The sequence below is a fragment of the Eubalaena glacialis genome, chromosome 9, assembly GCF_028564815.1.
Source record: "Eubalaena glacialis isolate mEubGla1 chromosome 9, mEubGla1.1.hap2.+ XY, whole genome shotgun sequence".
In the NCBI taxonomy this organism is placed as follows: domain Eukaryota; kingdom Metazoa; phylum Chordata; class Mammalia; order Artiodactyla; family Balaenidae; genus Eubalaena; species Eubalaena glacialis.
This window is the reverse complement of record NC_083724.1, coordinates 88,106,877-88,126,724: the sequence shown is the minus strand read 5'-3', so window position 1 is coordinate 88,126,724 and position 19,848 is coordinate 88,106,877. Positions and strand designations below refer to the sequence as shown.

The window sequence follows — 19,848 nt, the reverse complement described above, 5'->3', positions numbered from 1 at the left end:
GATTTGTTTGCTGTAGTTACTGAGGGCTGCGGCAAACAGAGGTTATATCATTAAGCTTTCTATAATTTTATTTGTTTTTTTAATTTTGGGGGGAGGGGTATATGTTTATATTCGGATTTAAAATTTGTGCAAGTTGCCTAGAAACCAAAGCACAGAAGCATTCACAGCCTGATGCATGCTAAATGGAAGCTGCTGGAAATAGTATGTTTCCCCAACTACACTCCAGGGTGGGCTCATTCCTATCTAGCCTGTCATTCAAGCTTGATGGTATCTAGTTTTCCAGAGAGTCTGGTTTAGTTATACCATCGCTATGGATGAAATGGGAGAGAAATCAGTGTGTTTTTTGGTCCTGCTTGAATGCACTTTATTCTTCAAGAAACTTGTGTCCCTCCTCCTGTATCAGGACAGTGTGTGTAGCTTCAGATTTGGAAGATACAGGTCCAAGTGGCATAGAGCTTGCTTTGCATGGAGCGTAGATGGATAAATAGATGGAAGCTTTCTCACTCTAAAAGCATCTCCCACACTGAGAAACCTTCATCCAAGGAGTGCCATGTATTTCATACAGGTCTGAGGTGCCAACATTCCCCACCATGTCATCACACTCATGGTCACATTTTGTAAATAGGGGCTCAGTCAGAAAGCCAGTCAGGATCACTGTATATCCGAAAGTGAAGCCAGATATTAACCCTTAGGAATTTCTTAGCTTGTCCTGCCAGGTAATAGGCTACACTATTTAAATAAATCACTTATAATGTTGCCATAGTTTTCAGGACTGATCACTTCCCTTCTCCAAGAGTGTCTGAAAGCACTCAGCTTTCAGCTGACGAGGAATGAATAGAGCTTGTGAAGTTTCCTTTTTAGTTTAGCAAACAGGACAGTTAACTACTCCTAAAGCGGTCTTTCCTCAGTCCTCCAGCAACCTCTTAGAAGAAACTGTGCCCAGAACAAAGGTTATGCTTTATTTACTCCACAAAATTAGGAGTGGAAAAGAAATGCGACTATATCAGGGGAAAAATGCAAGTTAAACTACTTGGAAAACAACTGAATTCATCAAGCTCTGGTGCCCAAGACACTGCGTTTTTTTAAATCATTATCTCAAACAACAAAACCCTGCACACCCTTTATAACCAAATGAGGCAATACTCTGACAACGACTTTAGGAGCCAAGGACAAAGATATTTTTCATGGTTATTTGTACAGACTATGATTTTCTATCAGCGAGCTCTAATCAGCTTTCTGGTTAAAATAACAAAGGATGACTTCTGGTTAAAATAAACAAATAATTCTTAAAATGGTTAAAGGTTGTTAAAGAAAATTTCCCCCTCTTTAAGTCACAATAAAGGCTAAAAGGTGGAAAAAAAATATGTTACTCCTGAAACTTCATAAAACAGTCACCTATAACTAAACTACCAACAATGCTCTGAGGTCTTTTCAGTAAAAAACTTCAAAAGCCTCTACGATTCTCCAGTTTTCATGCCCACTCTTAGGCTGAAGACACCTCATACTTCTGTGATGTTCAAACTAAAAAGAAGCATATCTGCTTCGAATGAGAAGTCTAACAGACGTCACCACTTTCTGCAAGTGGCACACTGAGAACGCATATCTTGCCAAATCGCAGTGAGCATCTGATCCCCTAACAGTTGAACGGGCAAGAGAAGACACTCGGGGCACTGACTGCTAGGACAAGCTTGTGGTCAGGCTGGAAGAACAAGATCACAGGGCTCCAAAACCCAGAGCCTCCACTAGGCTGACTTCAAGCCTAGTAACTCGAGGTCACATGTGGAACTCATGGCAACAGCTTTCTTCCATCTCAGTTATATCATGCCTGGTGACATTTGGAACAGAATACAGTGTTTTCCCCACATTGAAAAAATATTCCCTACCATTCTGACATCTGCTGAAAGGAATGCAACACCACATTTTTGGTTTTTAAGAGCAAGTAAATACATATTTTATTTTATGGCCAATATTTAAGATAATTAAGGAGTAAGGAAAGCTTTTTAAAAAAAGATTAAACACCTTTATAAGGGATGAAAGACCTTCCCCCACCTTCCATTATGATTCTTGTCATTTTAAGGGTTGCTACTCTAAGGAATTTATTTAAAATTTAGAATTTTTTTCCATAGGCAAAGATTAAAAGAAAGTAGGATCAACTTCAAAAATAAAATCAAAAGACTTTATTTCCGTATTTTCAAATAACTAAATTTTTTAAAGTGTCCTGAGAAATCAGTGGTAAGATCTTGAAAAAGCAAGCAAGGTCACTGGAAGACTGCAACTGGGCTCAACCTTAGGCTTAGAGAGATGTGCTCACACAGGATCATATATATAGGTACATCCTCATAAAGGAACCCTTAAACACAGCAGAAACTCTTAAAGACATCTCAATCACTAGATAGAAGAAATCTAGGAAGATTTAAAACACAAATATTTGTATAACCCTTTGTATTCAAGAAAACTCAGTGCGACTAGTGTCACAGGAGCCTCTCCTCGAGGTCTACAATCATAACTCTCATGCTCATTTTCTAGGTGAAGCATCTGAAAGCACAAGGTAGGAGGCACGTCTGGGAGAATGAATTAAGAGGGGGGTGGGTGCCTGCTTTTACTGACAGACAAGCTATGTCACAAGCAATTTCTTTAAAAAATATTACCTGAATCTCGTGTCAAAGGAATTCGTATAAAAAAAAACAGCAAATCACCAATACAAAGGAAATTCCTTACAGTTTTACTACTGCTTAGATATTCAAGATATTCCAACTGGTCCTCAACTTGAGTCACACTGCTATCTCTGGTTAATGACTGTCCCTAATGGGATGTAGAACAAGAGCAGATTTTTCAAATATGCCAACAATTAATGTCCAGTTTCAGGAGAAAATTGGTATGTGATTACTGTTAAAAATGTTTTCCTTCCAAGTAATTAAATGAAATGTTATGTTAGTATAGGATGTCTTCCCACTTCAATCCCAGGTTCATAATAACAAAACCAAATTTTATCAATCAATCCAATCCAGCCATTGGAGAGAATCACAGCAAGGCCTAGTTGTCAAGTTCCTCTTTCCAGAGGTCCATATTACAACACTGAAACAGTATCTGCTTTATCTCTGTGGCTCATGTCAAATCAAAGACAGTCAGCTGATGAGAACTGAAAGCATGATTGTTCCAACATTTCTCCATTAAAAACACGAGGATACTTATATCTTCCAAACAAGTGCCTTTAGCCTTTGGCTCATAAAAACTGATGAGGCAAAGGAGGCCTCACAGGCCCCCAGTGTGTGGCTTAAGGACAAAATTATTAATACCCACGTCGACTTTCAAGACTAGCTCGTCTTTACTTTCAAACTGTTTCAACCTCTCTCCTCATGCCATTTCCAACCTATTTATAATTTCCAAGTTATAAGGAGCATGGTCTCAAATTCTCTCATCTCTATGATTTGTGTCAGAGAACTCAATTTGCATTTACCAGTTTTGTCCTTTGATATCCTGATGCTATTCTATCAAATCTACCTATTGTAAGAAAGGAGAAAATGGAGGGAAAAGGTATGTTTTAGTGGGTATCTGAATCTACTTTCCCTTGTCAAGGATCCCCTTTATGAAGACACCTGTCTAACCTATTATCCAAAAGTATAGTTAAGAATAAAGTTAAAATAATCACTGCTTACACCTTGGCTTTCAGCATGAAATAAGAATACTGATTATGTTTCACATATATCTGAAAAATATAGCTTTCAGATATGTACCCTGAGAACAAAGTAACACGAATGTCAGGACTCAAAACCAAACTTCTAATAGAGGACAAAGTGGGGACATGGCCTCAATATGTCATTCAGAAAGCAATTCTCTCATTTTTGATGGCTTCACTACACTAATACAGCTGACAGCAAAACAGGGGCAGAGAACAGCACACAAAAATTTAAAGTCTCCATTTGGTTAAGCACATAATGTAATTTGATATTATAAATTTCTATTTACAGTATACCACATTTAATTGCTCACACATGGGATTTTGGGCATTTAACTTCTGGCTACATGATATTCCCATTTCTGAAATGTCACAAAATAAATACAAAAAAACAGTATTTTGATTTGCTGAATCTTGCCAAAGACTCAATGTAAAGCTCATGTATTTAAATGTCAAAAATTTCCCACGTGATATTTTTGGTGAAAGGCATATTAACTAGGTTAAATTTATTATTAGTTATAGTGTCATATAATTAACCTAATATTTCATTTTCAAGAAGGAGGGCACTTTGAGTTATGGAATTGTACCTTCAGTAAATCTCTTTTAATATGAAGAATCACTGACCAATGGGGAGAGGACCACACACACGTAAGCCCATCAATTCTCCTGGTTTATCATAGCACCTACGGAAGAAAGTCGAGCTAAAGGAACATGATGGGGTGGAAGGAGAGGAAAACTGGACGAAGAGGTTCTGCAGGAGGGAAGGAGTCACCATGTGAGCTGCTGCAGGAATAAAAGATGAGAATGGAGACACACGCTGGGCACTTGGAGGGTATGAGCAGCTGAACGGACAGGCGGGAGGAGAGACTAGCATTGGAAGAACAAAGGTATCAAAAGAAGAGGTGAAATGAGGACACACTAGGCTGGCACCTCAACTGTGCCAACCACTGGCCTCCATGACCCCAGCAGGAAAAAAACTGCCTCTGAGACTAACAGCACCCAGTCGTGGGGCTATTCTTAGCTATCTGTGTTGGCTGAAGTCAACCACGTCAGGTGTGCCTCCAGCTTCACTGTTTCCAATCTCCTTGGAAGTTACATGGGTACCCTAAAAATAGCCATTCTAAAATGAACTCTAGTGTTCTAGCACTTGGCCCAATATTAGAAAACCCTTATCCCCATTACACACACAAGCACACACACCCCCACTCAGTAAAGACCTACGGGGAACCTTTCAGGGCAGCACATCCTACAAAATCAGCAAGAAGGCACAGAAGTGGGAATAACTACAAATCACCCTGCCCTAACTTTATTCAGTTGTGTATTTACTGATCTGTTTCAGTGAATGTGCATTTATTCCTAACTAACACGTATCATTTACTAGTTATAAATAACTAGCCTCTGGTACTATTGAAATGTGCCAAAATATGAAATGTGCCAAACCTGGGCCTCAGAGTGACCTACAGAGCAGCGATATGCTGAGAGAATATCAGTTCTTCTGACTAGTCCCACTGGGCACCTAAGGTGAAGGTGAACATCGCCATCTTTCACTGGCCCTCCCAAAAGACAGAGGAAAACATCTCCCAATTTCACCCTGCGGCTTGTGTCAATGGAAACACCTTTAACAACAACTTACTTAAATGAGAACATACCTGAGAGGCACGTTTTAAAAACAGCGCTGCAGGGCCCGCCTCGTCTCCCCAGAGGCCAAGTCCACTCTGGTCCTGAAGGGACAGGCCTTCTCAGGGCCACGTGAGGCCTAACAGATCGTCAGGCCCAGAATGGCTACCCTGCACCTGCAGAACACCTGGCCAGCCCCAGCACTCTGAGAGGGCCAGGAGGTGTACCTACAGCTCTAGGAGGGGTGACCTGAAAGGAAAGCACACTGTCAGCAGTTGGCCTCGGCTAGTCAGGGCCAGTGGTGTTTTCTTGGACACACAGGACAAAGCATGTCTCCAGGCCTACTCCAAGTCACACCAGAGGTTTCCAGCCACCTCACATTAGTTTGATGTCCTGGGACATATGCCTTCTGATCAGGCCCCTTTCCATGTTATGCTTAATACAACAAGATGAGAGAAACCACAAATTACAAAAAACTACAGGGGACTGAGCAACTTATTCATGCCCCCTATAAACACTGGAAAAAGATGTCTTTAGCAGAAACATGTAATCAAAAGAAGGGGTGGGGTCTGTGGAACATCAAAGCCCCTCAGCTGTGGCACACAGTCGACAAACTGGAGAATCCTCCAGATATATGGGACAAGTTGAAAGACGGGGCAGATAGCGTTCACTTGTCTGAATTGAGATACATTTGGAAAAGCGAACCTAAAATGACAATGATCCAGCGAGCGCTGAGGAAATTTATGTTCTAATTCTCCCACCCTCCAGCATTCCGGCTGAACGAGGATGCACAGCTGAGCTTTAGCAGCTCTCTGGTGCCTTGTGGGAGTAAAACCCAAAAGTCCCCTTTGGTCTTCAGGAGCATGCAGTTCCAACCTCAAGCTCCACCTGTTGGCCACTGTCAGGGCATCAGCACAGAGCTGTGCTCCCGGTCTTTGATGGATGGCGAGGTTTCAATCAGGTATCAGTTCCTACAAAAAGCTGCTCTAAGGAACTTATTTCCTCCTCACATTAAAATGGAGACCTACCTGACATCACGTTCCGGTTCTCTGGGAACACGTGGAGCACGCCCAACACGTCCTGCTACTGGATGTTGTGAGGGAAGGCAGCCTACTTAAGTTTCATGACATTCTTTTTAAACTAAAAAGAGCAGATGCATGAAGGACAAATACAGAGAGAAGCACTGACTCCATTTCATTTACGTAAATACAGGTAAATGAAGAGAAATCTATTAATTGCCAAAATAATTAATGCTCTTCACCCACACAAATGTGCATTTGACATGCACTTTTATGTGCTAACACTACTGGGCTTGTGGGGTGCGTGTGTGCCTGCACATCCCAGAGGTGAGGTGGGCACTGCAGACACCAGACTTTCCACTAGCCTGGGACCACACCTCGCCAGGAGGGGTTTTCACCAATGTAGAGAGCAAGATGGTCAGAAAAGCCAGCCAGGCTGGAAGGTAAAACAAAAATACCAAAGAAGTAGCAAAGCATCAGAGTAATAACCCCTTTCAGGATTCAATTATGTTACTTTGAAGTTAAGACTATTTGCATTTTAATAAAAGCCAGAAAGCAGGAGATGGTTGTGTGACTGCATATTCCTTAGAAATAAGTTGAGAGTATCGATTTCAGCATAACTCTCAAAGCAGAACAGAAAGAGCCTCACAGTTAATTGCTGAACAGAGGCTCATCTTCCATAATTTCCATATTGTGACTACAAGCTCAACACACAAGTCACAAGGTGAGCTGGTAGCATACCCTCAGATCTTGAAATGGATGTCAGTTTGATTCCCATTGAGAGAAGAAGAGGAAAAACAGCACAGCTACTGCCACTTTTTACATCGACTGTCACATACAGAAAGTCAAAGGTAAAAGGAGTCATCCACAAGCCCTCATTACCCAGTCCAACCATCCATTCAAGAGACAGTGGTATCAGATTGCAGTCTGTATTTACAAAAGTTTACTCCAGTACACTGGGGATTGTTTTCAAATAGATTTGGTTAAGGTATACAAGTCCTAGGGAAAGCCAGGACTACAGCTGCAGTTAAATGCTGAATTCCAGTACTTGTCAGTCAAGTTACCTTTTAGGAAAAGTACAGATCTTTCCAAAAAGGCAGAATTTCAAAATCACTGAATTCAATTAAATTTTTTTAAAACAGTAACCTGAATGAACCACCTCTGAAGTCACAAAGTAGAAGTGACAAATAAAAACATGCTCTCACTCTTTTTCAATAATTATTTTCATCAAAAGATTTAAATGACAAATACCAAAATATTAAGAGTAAGTAGCTCTCTGGATAACTGGATTACTGGTAGTTTTAAATTTTCTTCTTTACACCTTCTTAGATTTCCTAGATTTTCTCTAATCAACAGTATCACTTTTATAATGAGAAAAAAATGTTAATTTCCTTGGCTCATGGTTTGTTTGAAACTAGAAGGCGGGGACTAAATATGCTGAACTGAAATAAAAAGACGGGAAAGGTGCCACACCAGAAAACAAAACTTAGTTACCCTGTGCAGAAATTGGAACATACCACGGCTGCAACAGTCAACTTGGCATTCAATCTAGATTTTAACAATTTGAGCAACATGAACTGGTGTCCCCAAGGAGCCTACCCAATCAGCCCAATTGGGCATGCTATAGCCTATGCTGCCCTGTGGTAGCACTCAGATTTAATCAAAGCACTCTCAAAGGTATATGCTAATAAGGCTTAGTGGAAACTCAAGTTTTTATGTTAACAGTGGCTTGGTTATCACAAATGAAACCAAATTAAAATTAATTCCAACCTCCTGCCCCTGAGTAAACCTTTCTCAGGAGTTTTCATATGGCTGAATTAACTTCTTTCCTCTTCACCGTGTCCCTGATAAGCTGCTGGAGAAGGTGCTTATAATCACTGCAACGTCCAAAATATCGGTAACAAATACAAGAAGGAGAAGAACATTATTAGAAAATCTACAAACTTTGATCAGTGCTAAAACAGCCAGTAAAATGCCACGTCTCTCAAACGTGGCATAACACGTGTTTGGCATGACACCAAGTGGCCTGGAGTGATGAACGGACGGCAGGTGTCCACAAGCTCAGGAGGGCATTGACAGCCCAGGTGGGTGAAATGCAGCACGCAGGGAGACGGGAGCTTACACCTGAGGGCTCCGACTAACTCTACGCTGCTAAGAAAACACAGGCTGTGGAAGGGGCTGCTCTGGTGTGTAACAGGGCACGGCTCCTCATCAGGCACACACCGACAAAAAGGCAAAGGCCAGGAAAGTTGAGACTGGTAAAATGATTTAATGTCTGCATCTATGCAACACCCCTAAGGAATTCAGTAATGTTATCATGAGGCCCAAGAGCTTAATTCTTCACTCTCATCTCTGCTCTATACCTCTTGACCACATCCCTTCTCAAAAGTACGTGGCTGGCCTCTTGACACCACTGAGAGGGCACATGGTGACAGGGATGATTCTGCATTGGTGAAGGCAGCCAAGTACAGAAGGTTGCATCCTAGGGAATGTTACAGAACCCATTAGAGGATCGGTTTACAGAAAATGAGCACAGATCAATGACATGTAGCACCCCCCCCGCAATTATCAGGATGCTTTGCGCCATCTGCCATCACCTGAGAACTGCTACTGTCACCTCTGTCGCGTCCCTCCACACACACACATTTAATATTTCGGTAATATGAACCAAAAACCTATCGTAACTTGGAGCCCATGGCTCTCATGATAATACAAACAATGCCTCACTTTTAACACTATCTTGAAATGAAATTTTTTTTAATTAATTAATTTATTTATTTTTGGCTGTATTGGGTCTTCCTTGCTGCGCGCGGGCTTTCTCTAGTTGCAGTGAGTGGGGGCTACTCTTCCTTGTGGTGCGCGGGCTTCTCATTGCGGTGGCTTCTCTTGTTGCAGAGCTAGGCGCTCTAGGCGCGTGGACTTCAGCAGTTGTGGCACACAGGCTCAGTAGTTGTGGCGCATGGGCTTAGTTGCTCCGCAGCATGTGGGATCTTCCCAGACCAGGGCTCGAACCCATGTCCCCTGTATTGGCAGGTGGATTCTTAACCACTGTGCCACCAGGGAAGTCCTTGAAATGAAATTCTTAAATACCGTAACTCACATAACACATATGATGCAGGGACCTTAATAGAATGCCTCATCTCTAACATAAAGGAGAATTAAAAGGAAAGTGGGTCAGAATGCATTAATACGGATTTCAGTATTTCCAAGCCTAAATACCCTATAAGACATAATGAAGCAATGAGAGGCCTAGGGAATCCCCATAAACACACAACTATTAACACAAACTGAAGTAGGTGTGACGTGTAGTTACTCATACACAAAAGCATTCCCACTGATGACAAGATTTTCCAAAATGGCAAACAACTCTCGGGAAAATTCAACAAAATACAATCTTCCCAGATTTATCTGGCACTTACATTCCTAGATAATTCAGTAAATATTAAAACTGTGCATATAAAAGAGCTTAAAGGTTAAACATTAGACACAGGTTTTTCACCTGTGTAACTCTCTAGCAGACACCTGAAGACCGTGTGGAAGGCAGAATAATTGCTCGCCATGCTGGAAACTGCTGTGCATTGCAGACATAATGTTCCTGGACTGAGGCTGAGGCCACTAAAGGCCAGGAGCACCCCCAATCACTGTAACACCCACAGCACCCCCATGGGGGTGATTCTGACCTGGGAGAACCACCTTTTCACCAAACTGCCCCCACAATGACAAAGTGCCTATGGAAGCCAGACTAATTCATGCAAATTGTATCCAGTTGAGGTTGTCTCTTCAGCTCTCAGATCATAAGAAAATCATCTCTGCCACTATTTCCCTCCCAGACTTCTGTCACTTGGTGCTTGGGTGCCTCTCATCCTTTCCTCTTGTTAGGTCACGTGCCCTCCCTGAAGGGTGTTATCTTTAAGCTGGTCATTGCTAAAACCCACTTTGAACAATCACAAATTCAAAAGACAAATGGGCCTGTAACGAGTGTTCTGAGACTCATGCTTCTGCTCATACCCAAATATTGGTCATGAACCTCACCCATGATGAAACGTCTATTTTACCAGAATGCTCGGTCATGACTGAGTGTATGACTTACTTAGAAAAATAAGTTTATTTGATAAGCTCACTGCCAAAATAAAACATACCTGCAAATCCTAGAATAAACAAAATAATGAGCAACTTTCACCACTTGGTCTTGAACGTGCACAGTAATCCCTGCCATGTCAAGTGATGTGATAAATTCTTCCTGTAAAACTTTTGTGAGATCTTTGGAAATAGCCCAGATTCATACAAACATCCCTAGTTGCATTTTTAATAAAGAACCCTTAAAAGCTACCTAATTCTGTAAGCTAGAAACTTTACCATTTAATTATTTAAAGCACCATAAAACATGGTTCTATAGATACATGTGTCTACTCTATATTAAAACAGTATATATAATCAGAAATATAAACTTACAACCTTTGATTTGAATAACAAGCGAAACTAAAACAGAAAAGTGCAAAAAATAAAATCCCTTCTAAAAGTAAACTAATGTTTAGACAATTAACGTCATATTAATTATGGTTAATTAACACACATACCCACACACACACCCCCTCCATACTTTATATTAAGTTTATAAGAAAAAAACATAATTAAATGGAAAGTTGTCAAACTACTGCAAGCATGCCTGGTGGCAGAACCAAGAGATTAGAGAGAATAGAGTACCAAGGACTACAATTTTAGTTAACATGTGTTAACGATGCTTGAAAAATTGCAAAAAACTTAAAATTGTTCCTAGCTTTCTTCTGTGCAGAAGAATATAAAAAACGAGTCAAAGGTTAAGATTATTCCTTAAATATGGCCAGTGATAGGGATGTGGAGAAACTGGAACCCTCATACATCACTGGTGGGAAGGTAATATGGTGTAGCCATTTTGGAAAACAATCTGGCAGGTTCTTAAAAAGTTAAACATAAATTTACTATATGACTTCTAGGTATCTACCCAAGAGAACTAAAAGCACACACACACACACAAAAAAAAACCACCCCAAAAAACAATAAAAAACTCCACACATGTCCACACAAAAACTTGTGTGAGTCTTTAAAGATAGCCCCAAACCAGAAACAACCCCAACGTCCACCAACTGTGAACAGACAGACAAAAATGTGGTACAACCACACAATGGAATACTGCTCAGGAATAAAAAGGAACAAACTACTGATACACACTACAATGTGGATGAACTTCAAAAACATTAAGCTAAGTGAAAGAAGGCAAACACGTAAAACCACATATTGAGTTATTCCACTGACATGAAATCCAGAAAAGGCAAACCTATAGTATAGAAAGAGAAAGTAGATTACTGGTTACCTAGGGATTGGGGAGGGGGTGAAACGGGGAGTGACTGCTAATTGTCACCAGGGGTCCTTCTGGGATGATGGAAATGTTCTAAAACTGGATTCTGGGGATGACTGCACAACTTGGCAAATTTACTAAAAACCAGTGAATTGTACACTGAATTATATGGTATGTACATTACACCTTACACAAGCAGTTAAAAACATATATATACACACACAGAGCCTACAGCTGAAGCCCTGCACAGCTACAAAGTGTTAAATCTGTGTTTTGGTTGTCCCCCTTACTTTCTTGACTCCAGAGTGGAAAAGATGACATCAGGCTATTAACATTATGAGAATGCAGAATTTTGCTATTCAATTTCCTCTTAAAGATAATAAAGGAGGATGAGGGGAGGGAATCATGCAGGGGGAGCAAATAAATCTGTCTTTCCTCATTATGGAGTTCAAACCGGGTCACGGCCCTATGAGCTGGTAACCACGAGTAGCTTACTTATTACTGTGCTCTGCCGGCTGGGGCGGTGCTGGGGTCTGGGAACAGAGTCCACCACCCTTTGAACACAAGGCCTTTGTAATGGGCAAAGCCAGGCCAGGCATTAGGCTACGCACGACAATGGGCACACTAAACAATTAGGAAATGAGAAACTACAGAAATTCTTATGTTTAGTTCACATACTAAAATCTAGCAAGAGGGAGGGTATATGGGGATATATGCATACATGTAGCTGATTCACTTTGTTAGACAGCAGAAACTAACACACCATTGTAAAGCAATTATACTCCAATAAAGATGTTGAAAAGAAAAAAAAAAAATCTAATACAAGCCACTTACCTCCCAAACCTCAAACTTAGGTTTTATTTGTTAAAATCAGTATCAACTTAATAACTTTACATAATCAAAAACCTTAATCTGGTAAAACAGGCACACCATGTATGATACCCTAAGACAACCTATGTTGCCTCCCCCCTCCCATCTCTTAAAGAGCCAACTTGCCAAGCACCTATTAAATAAACTCACTGCTTTACTCAGTCGGGCCTTACAGCCAACGTGCTAGCTCTGCTTTGCAGACTCATGACGGGCCTCTTCGCAGCAGGACAAGGGACCGGATGGTACCGTTACTATAGACAAGGAGTGTGCTCTCTGGGGCCACGTCTGAGCGCTGTGAGCTGACAGTACTCACTGATGGAAGGCTGGAAGGGGCAGGGTGACAAGCATATGGAACAGCCCCTGCTGGAAAAAGGGTCATGAAAGAGCTAAGTGCAAGGATAAGCTAGTCAGAGTCTCTGTAGTTTTCTGACCATCCATAGCCAGGACACCAAGACTGCCCCTGCCACCTACTCACAGAAGTTCCCAGCTGGAAGCTGCAGCACATGTGCCATGTCCAGAAGACATGCATTTTAGGACCATCTCATACGTCCCTGTACAAAAGTTTCTGAATAGGAAAGAAAAAATAATAATAAGTACATAAGTGATAAGAGGACCAATCTGATAGAAACGGCATGGAATTATTTTTAGTTGAAGTGGATAGGATCTCATGAAAATGAAATGTTGTGGAAAAGAGTATTCAGGCAGGAAAAAGGAAATACTATATTTATCCCCTTCTCCCCCACCACTCTTGAGCATTTCCTCTACTTTGAGAAGAAAGCAATAAAACTGTTTTCCCTCTGCTCAGAGACACAGTGACTCACAGGCACCACTGGCATGGGGAACCCCATGCTTGGGCCCGGAGTACAGAAAAACACCACCTGACAGGGGTCACACATATATACGGCTGCACACTACTGCAGCGCTTGGGTGAGTGGCACCCCCCTGGCCTGTGAAATCCTTCCAGCGGCTCTCACTGCTCTGCCTGGGAGAAAATGGGGAGAATATTCCAGCGGCCTCCTCAGGGGCCCACACTGCCCCTGACTGCTGGTGAGCCTGCAGGTGAACTACTGCTCTCTGTCAACAGAGGTAAGAATATTCCAAGAATGCCAAGGACTAACAAAATGACCAGCACTGTTTTCTCATGATTCATTCCCCTCGTCCACATCCCACTTTCTCTCTCATTCCTTAATCTCTATTTAAAATAAACTTCACAGGGGAAAACTAGGGATCAGGTGAGTAAAAGCAGCTACCTGCATAATCTGATAGAGCTAGCTGGTTAATATAACATTTGACATGAAAATTATCCTGCATAAAAAAATACTTCCCTTCCTGTAAAAAATTCAAGCATGCTCATAACTTAGAGGGCATGTGGAGCTTCAATCCTTAACAATTAAAAAGCCAGGGCTTCCCTGCTGGCGCAGTGGTTGAGAATCTGCCTGCTAACGCAGGGGACATGGGTTTGAGCCCTGGTCTGGGAAGATCCCACATGCCGCGGAGCAGCTAGGCCCGTGAGCCACAACTACTGAGCCTGCGCGTCTGGAGCCTGTGCTCCGCAACTAAGAGAGGCCGCGATAGTGAGAGGCCCGCGCACCGCGATGAAGAGTGGCCCCCACTTGCCGCAACTGGAGGAAGCCCTCGCACAGAGGCGAAGACCCAACACAGCCAGAAATAAATAAATAAATAAAATTTAAAATAAAGTTTGAAAAAACTTTAAAAAAAAAAAAAAGAATCCTTAAAAAAAAAAAAATCCTTTAAAAAAAAAAAAAAAAGCCAAAGTCAGGCTACAGGGTTTTGTCCAATGACCCTTTTAACTACTTGAAAATGATATCTAATTATCAAATAATGTTATGGCTTATCAATAAAGACTTCTTCCTAAAAAAATATTGATCCTGGATTTACATAAGCAAGGACATTTGGAGAAGCCTTTTGAAAATCACGCACAACCCATTACTCATAGTTGAGACAAACACTGGGCCCATTTCTTCTGTGTCTGGGTGGGTTTCTATTAGTAAGTCAGCACCTGGGGAAACTTACTAACTATTCCAAACCAGTTCTACATAAGAATAATAGTTATTGTCAACTCAGACCTCTATAGTTACAGGGTGTATGGGGATATCTCAACACTTGTCTTTAAAAGCTTCCTGGAATTACATAGGGCTCAGGACACCAGCAAGCACTGTACTTCTTGATGGCCAGACTTTTTGCAAATTGAGATCACTTTAATTAAGACCTGAACCCAAATCAATAAAACCGCTCTGATGATTTCAACTAAAATTCTCTTTGGAGGATCCCAGTGGAAACTTCCAACAGAATGTGAGGTAGTATTTCCCTGAGGCAGAGTGGCCCCCAACAGCAGATCCTGCGTCAGCTTGGGAAACAGGTGCACCTCTAGGCATGGCTGGGACCTGCCAGAGAAGTAATGGGGCTGCCTCCCCGGTCTTAACTCTGGGGATACTTCAGCTGGCCCATAGACACCAAGCTGATGTTCCAAACTCATGCCCTTAGGGCCATTCTTCCCGTGGCCACATTTCTTGGTCTATCCTATTGGTTCTCAGGGTTCTCATTAATATACCACGGATGACAAATGACTTTAAACCCTGATAACAGCATTGTAAAAGCCCATCACCACCAACATTAATAACTACTGTTGGTGAGCAATGACGCAGTGGCAGCTCTTTGCTAAATGCTTTACAGTAATTATTTTACAGGTGAGGAAACTGAGGCTTACACAGGCTAGTTTATTCAAGATAAAAAAGCTAGCAAGGGGTGAATATGGAATTTCAACCCATCTGTCTGACTATGAATTCCATATCATGAAGGCCTCTAGGGGGAAGGAAATGTACTTTACGATTTCAATTTACTTCTAAGAGCGCAGATGACCCACAAGGCATTAGCTGCGGCCATCTCCAAAGTTCTGTGGAGAGAGAAGTTAATGGAAACCACACATGTTCTGGGAAAGGAGAAAAAAAGTGTCCATCCACAACAGATTAACATTTCTCTTGCCAAGAAAACTAGAGTCGGGAAACTGCCTGGGAAGTAAATGCTCTTGACAAATGAACTCTTTATACTGAGCTATTGTTAAAACTGAACTATTGTTAAAATAGTATTTTATTGTTCACTTATTTTAATTTTGAATTATTTCTGATATTACAATTTACTATAATGAGCTGTCTTTTTTAAAAAAGGAAGTATTTTTAAATATGCTGTTAACAGTTTTTCACAGGAAAAAGTCCCACCAAGAATACAACAGATATACTTCTTTATTTTTAACCCTCATTTAAACAATGCGTCTCACCCTCCAAGATTACTGGAAGATCACTTTAAAGACAAGTAATAAGAATACTGCAGGTCAAATATATTTATAATACATTCCCCTCCCCTTCTCTGTAACAGTGTATGATTACAAAACAGGTCTGATACAAAAAAATTAAAAACCGAGCAACTATGAATATATGTTCAAGAACTACAACAATCACTTATGGTTATTTTACTCTCTTCTCCTCCTCGTCCTGTTCAAGAATTTGAACACCAGAGCAAGGAGTCTTGTAGCAACAAGTCAGATTTCCTCTCTTCCTTTATCTTGAACTTCATCAGGATTATAGCACTTCCCAAAAATATCGAATGTGAAGTTAAGCAAAAGTAAACAAAAACGTATCTTTCACCTTCTGTTCTGGAGCCAGGTTTGCTCCACCTTCACTTTTTCCACTGAGCCTCTCCCTAGGACGGCTCATGATGACAATGACTTTGCATTATGCCCAGGGCAGTTCTAGGGAAGCATGAGTCAGAGGCAGAAGCAGACGCAAACAGCGCCAGTTCTGGAAATAGCGGCTGCAGCTTTCCTCCAAGATGGGAGATAGTGGTCACAGTCTCGGCCCAAAACCTCCCCTGCTCAGAGGTCAAAGGCCAATGAAATGGTTAAAGTGTGTGCGTCTGCATGCACACGCACCCAAGCTATACATGCACAGTGGTACATCAGTGATCCTTTGATGGAAGATAGTTCAGCATCATTTAGATTCATCTTATGATAATCTGGTGCTCTACGATTAGGTAATGCTACTGTTGACCATGCAGTGACTTAATCTCTAATAAAGACTCAAAGTATGCCAGGGTTAGCAATACAGGAGTATCATCCAGTGCCTTCTCTCCAGCAGCTTTCATTTTGATGGGAACAAAGGGAAGGGCGCCTTCGACAAGTCTGAAGCAGCTCAGTACCTACCTTTTCTTTTCACCTGCCCACTTGAGACGCTATCTGCCAGTTGTACTGCAGAAAACACACAAGCAGTTTCTTCCGCAAACCATAATATTCCTATTCACTTTGTCCTGCCAACAGTACAGAGAGATCTGGGGGACTAAACCTTTTATAACCCAAGTTCAGCATTTATTAATACTGTTTTGGGGGTAGAGTTGGTTTCATTTGGCCTATAAGCAAATAGCCAATTCAGAAAGATTACAGAAAAACTTCACTTAACTTTAAATTTGCAATACATCAAGGTATGAATATATTTAAACATGGAAAGCAGCCTTGCATTTTAGAAAAAATTATAATGTATATATTAAAAAATATCTGCACAGACTTAAGAAAAGGCATTTGTGAGAGTACCTTTACTGCATTCCAAAATAAAATGGCTTGTTATCTGGTCACACTATTGTTTGATTAAAAACAGCAAAAACATTTTCATGTCACAGTTGTTTGGTCCATGACAAACATCACAAAAACCTCAAATAACCTATGCCCTGTAAAGTTTACTAACTTAATATGAAAAGCAAAATTTCACACCAACCCTTGAAGACACCTGTCTCACCACGTAGTCTTACCCGCTCTTTGGAAGGCCTGAGCCTTCAAAATCTGACCCAGTCCACACCTAACCAAGCCAGGATGGGAGAGTCCTCCATAAACCATGAAAAGGCCCTCACTCTGGATGAGTTTCTAAGCCACAAGGGGTGGCCTTGGAGGGGCAGCCCGAGTCTCCCAGACCTTGCTTCCTGCCACCCCCAGGTGTCCGTGCCCCAGAACACGATAAAGACCAGCTGCACACGTTTCTCCTGGCCCAGCATCCAAAGCTGTTCCCCCTTCCACTACCCTACTTCGAGGAGCTGCCCTGGCAGACAGCTGAAAAGAGCACGGGGGGACAGAGCCGGGCCTGGTCCCAGGCCAGCACTGCGGACCCCCATGTTCCCACATGTAAAACAAGGGTTGGAGTCAGAGAAGCAGTAAGGCCTTCCCCCAGTCTAACAACTCCAGTCCTGTACAGCATTCCAAATAAAGCGCTGAAGTGAAGCGTGAGTTGTTGAGCTCTCCATGAGATGCTCTGCCCCCTCTGTTCACTCTTGTGGCCCAGCACACTCAAGTGTCAAGGACTTCAAGTAGCTTTCATAACATTTTATTCACTAGCACACTCCTCCAGGTGCTTGATTTATCATTTTTCCAGGAATTTTAGACAGCTCCTAGCTGGTGATTTTATTTTCTTAAGTTACCTGAACTTTTTAGTTCTTTCTGATGTTCTGTGCAGCTGCACTACACAACATTGCCATTTCCACAGATCCAAAAACTATGTTCTAAACTATGTTAGAAACTCAAGATGACCAAGAACCATTTTAGAGAATATAATCATTTCAAGACAACTACCTGTACTAGGATTCACTTCTTGTCAGGAAATAAACTGAACATTGCAACCCTGCCTAGTGAAAGGTAACAGAGGTAGTTTTCCCCTTAGATCAGAAATATACTGCAAAATGACAACAGAGGAGGAGGTATGCCCAATACTCAGTGCCATTCATTAGCTCATATTTGTATAAGCTCCACCAGCCTTCAAAGGAACTTCAAATCATAATAGTTTGGGGAAAAGAAATAAAAACAATGACTTGAGTACAAAAAATGATTATAAACTGATTTTAAAATGGAGCTTTGCTAGAATAGAAATCTTATCAACAGCCTGAAGAGCATTTTGAGAGCTTCCTGTTTGGAACAAGAACAATGACAATTTACTATACTGTAGTAAACAAACTGAAGAGAGATGCAAATGAAACAGTAGAGTAGCGCTGAGAAATAGGACCGGTCTTCTTGAATAAAGTCAAAAGATAGAGACAAAACATACCGACTTGTATGAGTACTACCGCTATATTTGCTGCAAACCAAAGAACAATTACAGGAAGAAATCAAGGCTGGTTTGTGGGGGGGGGGGTTTGTTTTTGCTTTTTGGGTTTTTTTGGTCTGTAAATAAATTTAAGAATGTTTTCCTATCTCACTACTGTGGAGAAGGAAAAAAAACAAATGAATGTCTATCCACATGCTATTAGGTAGTCAGTCTTTCACCATCTTATTTGAAGAGGTGCTCCAAAATGTAGTAAATGCTTCGTAAGTGCCAGCTGTTTTAGATAAGATACCTCACTTAACTCCCACAAGGCTCTGGCAAGGCGAGTATCCAGCCCCTTTGACAGGATGACACGTGGTGGTACAGTCATCAGGGCTCCACCTTGGGAGCCAGGCCCAAGCCACCCAAGGTCTGCAAGCCACCCAAGGTCTGCATACTTCAGGAAGGGTCACCTCTCCAAGACATTAGCACCCCTCTGCAGAAAACGACTGGATTTCATCAGACAAAACTCCAGACATATAAGAATGGATCATTCTACAAAGATCAAAAGAAAGGCACACCTAACAAGGCTACGCGGACAAGGAGGACCAGGTCACAGGGAGACAAGAGTTGGAACAAATGTAGGTCACGACGACTCCAACTGACACGTGAGGACTCTAGGCTCAGTGACTCATTTGGGGATCTTGGGTGAGACATTCAGATTTTCCATTTACTGCACTACTGCTTTCTGATCTGCAAAATGGAGGACAAAAGTTTATTAGGATTATCTAGATACTTACAGATCCTCACATGAAATAAAAGCCTTAAGTATAAAAAACATGGTTTAATACCCATGAGAATGGCTAACGTAAAGAAATCTGACAATACCAAGTGCTGATGAGGAAGCACAGAAACTATAACTTTAAACATTGCTGGTGGCAATTTTTAGTAGTTTCTTAAAAATTAAACATACACCTACCAAAAGGCCAAGCCATGCCAGTCCTAGGTATCTACCCAAGGGGAATATGTCTACATGAAGATAGTTAAACCACTATTCTAACAGCCAGACACTGCAAAAAATCCAAACATCTATCAACCAATAATAGATAAACAAAATGTAGTATGTCCACACAACAGAATACTTCATAATAAAAAGGAACAGGGACTTCCCTGGCGATCCAGTGGTAAAGACTCTGCGCTCCCACTGCAGGGGGGCATGCGGTTTGATCCCTGGTTGGGGTAAGATCCCACATGCCGTGG

General features: G+C 41.5%; 1 protein-coding gene across 5 annotated transcripts in view; it reads right to left on the bottom strand.

Moving 5' to 3' along the window:
* AOPEP (aminopeptidase O (putative)) overlaps positions 1 to 19,848 on the bottom strand; it is a 424,069-nt gene that overhangs the window by 53,786 nt on the left and 350,435 nt on the right. Inside the window, exon 14 of one of the 5 annotated variants that reach the window (XM_061200582.1) lies at positions 18,615 to 19,341. The exons of the other annotated variants lie outside the window; for them this stretch is intronic. Coding sequence (XP_061056565.1) covers positions 19,327 to 19,341 — 15 coding nt within the window. The 3' untranslated portion in view covers positions 18,615 to 19,326. Of the gene's footprint in view, positions 1 to 18,614; positions 19,342 to 19,848 lie in introns of those variants that run through there. 5 annotated transcript variants of the gene reach the window in all.